This window comes from Glycine max, chromosome 17 (assembly GCF_000004515.6).
Source record: "Glycine max cultivar Williams 82 chromosome 17, Glycine_max_v4.0, whole genome shotgun sequence".
NCBI lineage: Eukaryota > Viridiplantae > Streptophyta > Magnoliopsida > Fabales > Fabaceae > Glycine > Glycine max.
The window spans coordinates 14480864-14488526 of record NC_038253.2 but is presented as its reverse complement, the minus strand read 5'-3'; the positions used below and the strand labels follow the sequence as shown (position 1 = coordinate 14488526).

Genomic DNA, 7663 nt, shown 5'->3' with positions numbered 1-7663 from the left:
CTTTTAGTTTGTTAGTTATTGAATTTAATTAAAATATAACAATATTTTAAAAAAATTATATATAGGGACATCTAGTTACAATGAGTCATAATAATGATTTTAAAATGATTATCAGTAAAACAAATTAATAATATATACACGAAATTAAATTAAAATCTTTAGACTTTTATTAATCTTCTACTTATAAAAAGAGTTTTCATAAAAAAAATTCATTTATTCAAATGATATTGAAGTCAATTTTTAAAATAAGATATTAAATTTAAGTCTTTTGATAAAAATTGTGATTATGAAAAGATTTTATGAAAGATGATCAATCAATTCTATAACAAAAACTAATCACAAATAAAGCCAATGCATACCGATACTAATAATAAAAAACAAATGTATAAAATTGTCGTAAATATATAATTTTTCCTTTTCTTCACTATCCTAGTCCGGTTCCCCGTAGAGTGAACACCAGAGTTCCATTATTATTTTGATATGTCCTCAAAATGTGGAAGTGATCTATTCCTAACCATCATCATAGATTTTGATTATTCGTTAAAACTGTGAGCGCACATATATTACAATTCAACAACGTGTACATACTTTGATCAGAACAACTCTAACAAGACAAGAAAATACACTTATTTCTACTACATTAGGGGCCATGCGGAGCCCAACGAAAGTAACCTTGACGTGAACGCATCTCTAGATTCATCTCGTGCAATATTTTCGCAGCCCCTTCCTTTCTCTCTTCCGTTTGGTAGAATAAATTAAATAAAACAAAAGTTTTGAATTAAAATAAAATATATAAATATAATTTTTTTTTTTTGTTTTTTTAAACTGCAAATGAACGGATCCTAAGTACATGTTTGATTTTCAATTTTGATAATCAAAAATAATTTTGCTAAGAATCAGAGTTCTTACTTTTATTCTCATACAATAAATCTATATTAATTAGAACGCGTATTACAATGTTTTCATCCACAAACTAAACATAGTGTGATACGTTCCCGCTAACTTTATCGACAACTTTATAGAAATTATGAATTGAGGATTCACATAACCTCCTCCCCTGGTCCTATCTGAAAGCATATATATTAATTTGATTTAAGAAAGATTGAACAAGTTATTTGAAGGCGGCCATAGACAGACACAGCCAACCTCAACAGTGTACTATTCTTTCGGAGCCTACCATTATTATTAAAAGAATACTATTCTTTCTTGCTGTAAAAAAAAACAACGTTGAAAAGATTCGAGACAACTGGCTAGCTATCTAGCTCGTGAGTCATGTCCCACGCTTACTAATTAGTAGCTTCTCTTCTCTTATATATTCCCTCATACTTTTCCACTTAAGCACCATTCTTCAGTACTTCCTTAATTTGCCACCCTAACCTACTGCATTATTATTCTCTTCCCCTTAATTTCTATCTCCAATCCCTCAGCAAAACGCAGCAAATGGGTCGGCTTAATCTCCTACTTGTGTGGTCACTCTCATTAACACTGTCCCTTTATTATCTACACCCAATCTCTGCTCAGCTCAGTCCAAACCACTATGCTAAAACATGCCCCAATCTTGAAAGCATCGTTAGACAGGCCGTTACCAAGAAGTTCCAACAAACCTTTGTCACCGTCCCAGCCACCCTTCGTCTCTTCTTTCATGATTGCTTTGTGCAGGTAACTTTTTATTTTTATTTTTTAATGACAAGTATTAATTTATTAGAATGTTAGTTTTATTAGTAGATGTGATTAAAACCGTCATTTTTCCATCTTCTTTTCTTTCTTAATCATCCAATCCATAACTCAATTGCATACCCACATAATGCCAATTGTTGCAATCACGCTCGCAGTTTCATCGGGATCCTTGACATTGCACAAGACTGTGCTAGCTGCAATTGTTTTCCTAAAGTTAAAATCAATAACAAAACAAATTCTACAAAGTTTTGAAAAAATTGTCACTAAAATTTAGTTACACAAAATTAGTAATTGGGAAAAACAATTTTCCATTACTAAATTTAGTAACTAATTAATTTTATTTTTTTTATAGTATTGCAGTCATGATTGGTGGCAAAAAGTATAAAAATCCAGACATTGCGACTGAAATTGCAGTCGCAAACAGTTTTTAAAAGCCTTGTTGATTATTTCTTGTTGAACTGATCAGTGTTCTAATTTTTTTGTGTGTGCTGTGTTAAAGGGTTGTGATGCTTCTGTTTTGATTGCATCCACCGGAAACAACCAAGCAGAGAAGGATCACCCAGACAACCTGTCTTTGGCGGGTGATGGGTTTGACACAGTGATCAAAGCAAAGGCTGCAGTAGATGCCATCCCTCAGTGCAGAAACAAAGTCTCATGTGCTGATATTCTGGCCTTGGCCACCCGTGATGTTATTGCACTGGTTAGTTCTTCAATAACACTCCAATTCGCGTGAGAAAAAAAAAACATAGTTTAATTTTTGGGATTAGGAATTAATTTTAGGTAAATGGTGAATTTGGTGCTTAAAAGTGTAACACCAAAAGTTAATAAATATTCTTAAAATATTGATTATAAAATTAAAAGAAAAAATATTTTTATCAGGATACCTAAAATACATTAACATGAATTTTTTATGTTCTCTTATAATTTTTATTTAATCACTTAGCACGTAGGAAGTACAACAATCAAAATTATATGATTGTGACATTTTTCACACATTTGAAAAGTAAATTGTTACTGCTTCACATCTTCAGAAAGTGGGCATTTATCCAAGTTAATTTCTTTGAAGATTGGTTAAAAAATGAACTAACAAACGCATGTGGGGGTATGTGTGTAGTCTGGTGGACCTTCATACACGGTTGAATTGGGAAGATTTGATGGTTTAGTTTCAAGAACTTCGGATGTGAATGGGAGGCTTCCACAGCCAACGAACAATTTGAACCAATTGAATTCACTGTTTGCGGCAAACGGCCTCACCCAAACTGACATGATTGCTCTCTCAGGTAATCTCCGTGCAACTGTTTGCAAATGGGTCCCATTTGCGTTTGTGCACGTTCTTGGGTCCTTGTTAGAGTGGTTGATATTTGATAATGTATCTTCTCATTTATGTTATTGCAAAGTATAGTCAAATGAGGAGATAATGATTCACGAGCGAAATAGTACACGCTAATTAAGGCCGTTTGGTTAATTAATTAGGCTTAATAAAAGAAGAGGTGGTTGGGGGAGAGACACTACTAGAAATTAGACTCCTTTAATCTATGGCTGTTAATACTTAATTTTATCAATTTTTTCATAAATTAAAAGCTTTAATTGTTTTTTTTTTTTGAAAAAAAACAGTAAACTATAAATATGTAGTGATGCCATTTCATATAATAATTTCTAAGGAGAGGGGCACAATACACATTTAAGTTGTTTGGTTGATAGAGAAAATTTATTAGGTGGTTTAGATAATCTTGTGTTTGTAGTCTTAGTTAATATTTATATGATATATACTTTTTTTATTTATAAATAAAAATTAATAACACTTAATTATATATTATGTAGAAATTTATAAAGATCATAATAGTCGTTTGCTGTCTAATAATTTCTCAAAATTTAAATCAGTTTCCTTAACAACGGTTTTTAATTGTGATCTAATTTTCATTATATCCTTGACGTAATAATTAAATAATATGTTTCCTAAACGTCAATTCTTAAATGTATTTAAATATGTAGAAGTTAAAATCCTTAAATAATTACAGTTTTAAATAAACATTCAGTTGTTATCATTTAATTAAAAAAACTTGATGGCATAAATGTGAAGACCTTGTTCTAAATTTTATCTTTAAAAGTGAAATTTATAACAGTCGTTTTTTAAAATCTAAAATTGTTATTTTATTTTGAAATATTTGAAACATGATTTTCATTATTTTGTTCTATAAATGTTCAAACAACGATAAAATAATGTAGTAGTAGTAAGAGATTCGTGTATTAAATATAATAAAACACAGTCATTTGTGAATCAGAAGCCACTGAATCAAACAACATAGAAAACCGAGCTTAACGCTTGTGAGCTTGCATTCAAGTTGCACAGCCAAAACAGCAGCCAGAAAACGAAGCCTCGCGTTCAGATCTCAAATCCTTATCAAAAGTGATTATCTAAATGCTAACAAGTGTTTTTAAACATGGTTAAATAATAAAAGAATTTATTATTATTATTAAGATGTATAAAATTATTTGTTTATAACTTTTTTTGCATTTCTTTATAATTTTTATAATAAATATTTTTTTCAAATTTTTTAATAATACTTTTAGGACACTGTTTAACAAAATACTACACTTATTTCCTCCATCCATCAACGTGCCTAATTGTCCCTTTTTTTTTTTTGTTGCAGGTGCGCACACCCTTGGATTCTCCCACTGCAGCAAGTTCGCCAGTAGAATATACAGTACCCCAGTGGACCCAACACTGAACAAGCAATACGTAGCCCAATTGCAACAAATGTGCCCAAGGAACGTGGATCCTAGGATTGCCATCAACATGGACCCAACCACTCCTCGTAAATTCGACAACGTTTATTACCAAAACCTTCAACAAGGAAAGGGCCTCTTTACCTCGGACCAAATCCTCTTCACGGACCCAAGGTCCAGAAACACAGTTAATTCCTTCGCTTCTAGTAGCAACGTTTTCAACTCCAACTTTGTGGCTGCTATGACCAAATTGGGTCGTGTTGGAGTTAAGACTGCGAGAAATGGGAAAATTCGTACCGATTGTTCTGTTCTTTAAGTTAAGGCTTTAGTTGTACGTAGAAAGTCGCAAACAGTGCATGTTTTGGAGGTGAACACAAAACACACACACACATTGCAATTTTATTGCGGGGAATTTGCACGGGGTAGTTTAGATTGACTGTTGTTAATAAATTTGTTTGCGAATAATTCGGGAGTTGTAATTTGGATGTTCGGGAAAGGAAGGGTAAGGTTGAGTTTTTATTTGTTGTAATGTTTCCAAATAATTCGAACTTTTAGAATTGTTCATATAAATAAATGTTACCCAGAGGGGGAAATCACTAAATATGGATTTTAGATTACTTTAATCTCTGTTGGTCTTTAATTATCATTTATATTAAACTTTTAGATCAAATAATGACTTGAAAATATTGTTTTAATATTAACTTTCATTAAGAATATATGTAATTTAATAAAAACTTGCATTTGCAATTATTTAAATTAAAAGTCTAATTGAATTCGATTCCCTTAAATATAGTCTCAAGTTTAAATTTTGTAAATAAAAAAAAACATAGTTAAGAGAAGAGAACCTCATTAAAGGTAATCAGTCAAATTTTCTGATAAAAATTAATCATCAACACAATAACATCATTAAAAAAATTAAAAGACTCATGCTAAATCTTTTTTTTTTTAAGAATAGTTAAAGTGTTGTCTTTATGCCACTCTCAGCCAGAATAAAGAACTGACAACTAACTTCCTTCTACTGCCTCCATTTTCTAACCAAGCACACAGTAGATGAATAGGATTTAACAACGTATTCCCTTTCATTTTAATTTAGGTTTTCTTGATAGGCATTGAAAGCTGTTGATTTATCCACTATCAATATTCTTACATATTATTTTCCTGCAATTGTTCGCTTGAAATATTCAACTTCACCGTACGAACACAACGGCATAACACAACAACGCACACAAGTGCAAGACTGCATAATATTTGGAGACCAATCTGTATTAAGTATCATTTCAATCGATTTCAAAACCATGGGAACGATCTTATCTTCACATTCAGACTCCTTTATTTTATATATATAAAACAAAAACAATTACATCACCCCAAAATTAAATGAAATAAAAAAACAACTTCGCCCACAATAAGAAAATGACAACTTCAAATGTATTTACCATAAAGTTGGCCATCAACATATAACAAACAAAGAAGCACAGCATAAAATTCAAAGTGGGGTGGGGAAACAAACACAAGGGCAACATCAAAACAAATGATATTTTCAAGGACAAAAACGTATTGGCATCTTTTTAGCCAAAAGATCAAATAATAAAAATGATGAACGAAGCTTTCTTGGTTTATTAAGTATAATATGTTAACAATCAAGCCACAAAGGCTCAATCATTATGTCTATTAACCCCAGGAAATCACCAAAGGAATAAATTGAAATTGGGTCAAGGGTAAATTGAAATTCAAAACTCATGCATTTCGTATGTGTAGAGCTTTGTCTAAAATCCCTTCATTAGTTGAGCCAACCTGAGTAGGTGAGGTGAGGGTAGTCTTAACAAATCATCTGCATACCGATCTGGTTTGTTCACCTTATAATGTGGTGCAATGGCATGCTGCATTTGCAGATTCATATAGGTTGAAACTATTCAACAAAAATCATGAAGGATGCCACAATATGGCTGACAGTAAGACATATACACAAACAGAAAGGGAGATGTTGAAAAACCATGTCAAAAAATAAATCCCCACGAGTATTTTGACACCCCAATATTTCAAATACCTCACCAATAACTCTTATTTCTCTCTATCTATCTCTTCCTATCGCATCATATCACCTATCATACCTTATTTTTCTCTCTCACTAGTCTACTAGCATTTGGCTGTCAAAATATATTTTTCCAATCCCCACTTAACAAAATCTGCCAACATGCTCCAAGGAAAATTGTTAGAAGACCCACCATGCAACTAGGTAACAAACATAAGTGGTGAGTGAATTGCCATCAAGAAAAACTCACTAGTCTCCAAATATATCTTCCAAAAAGGATGCTGGTAAATTCCTCGGGTACAACCGTAGGATACACACCTATATTCTGCTCATATGTTGAATTCTCCATCACATGTGATGTTGAGAACTGTTACAAGGACTCATGGAATCACAAATGTTATGGCATGTGAAAAGAATTTAAGTTATATACACTGTCAAATTCTCCATCACAAGCCACAACTCAGTGTCACATTGACAACTGTTGCAAAGACTAATGGAATCACAAATAATATGGCATATTCTAGAATTATATACTCTTAAAACAACAAATTTGAGAAACAAGATAGAAACCATCTAACTCCTATATTATAAATTAGGATACACTGCCAGAAGTATAAGACTCTCGCTCCCTTCACTCTTGATTAAATATTCACAATATTTTCTCTCTTCTCTCTTAGAATATGCACTTCACAAACTATCCCATCAACTAGTCCAAAAATTTCTCTCAAACATCTCAAACTTCATCTTTTTACTTGTATATGTGATCTTCTTAACCACCTATCTCTTTTCACTCTACCTTCTTTTATCTCTATTTCTGAATTGAATTTCAATAATTTATTCTTAAAAAAATTATCAATAATTAAAAATAATCTTATATTGCAATTTCAACTATTCATTGTAAATTCAAAACATAATTTATATATTCAAAGATATTTATTTTTTAAGAATTTCATTATAATTTAATTTATATATTCTAAATTATTTATTTATCAAAAAATTAACTGTATACAAATAAACATTTAAAATTGCACTTTGCCAATTAATGTACTTTGCCAATTACCCGTGTACACAAGCTGCTTCCTCTGTCTAACAGGAAAAGGTAACAATATTTCATTAAACTTCAAAATTCTAAATTAAGATTGCAGTTACAAATTTAAGATAGGTGTCTTATCATGACCATCATGCACCTACCACAAAAATAAAATGCATTAAATGAACAAGGATGTA

At 31.3% G+C, this 7663-nt stretch overlaps 1 protein-coding gene across 1 annotated transcript; it reads left to right on the top strand.

The window, feature by feature from the left end:
• The first annotated feature begins 1106 nt into the window (after positions 1-1106).
• On the top strand, positions 1107-5005 carry LOC100819937 (peroxidase 50). The gene is made up of 4 exons (XM_003549970.3): positions 1107-1659; positions 2177-2377; positions 2792-2957; positions 4329-5005. Exons 1-4 carry the CDS (start codon positions 1441-1443, stop codon positions 4718-4720), a joined length of 978 nt encoding a protein of 325 aa, XP_003550018.1. The 5' UTR covers positions 1107-1440; the 3' UTR covers positions 4721-5005.
• The last annotated feature ends 2658 nt before the right edge of the window (positions 5006-7663 follow it).

Coding starts and splice junctions, on each gene's coding strand:
- LOC100819937 (XM_003549970.3), top strand. CDS start 1,441: ATGGGTCGGCTTAATCTCCTACTTGTGTGGTCACTCTCATTAACACTG. Junction 1,660..2,176: donor TTCATGATTGCTTTGTGCAG/GTAACTTTTTAT, acceptor GCTGTGTTAAAG/GGTTGTGATGCTTCTGTTTT. Junction 2,378..2,791: donor CCCGTGATGTTATTGCACTG/GTTAGTTCTTCA, acceptor GTATGTGTGTAG/TCTGGTGGACCTTCATACAC.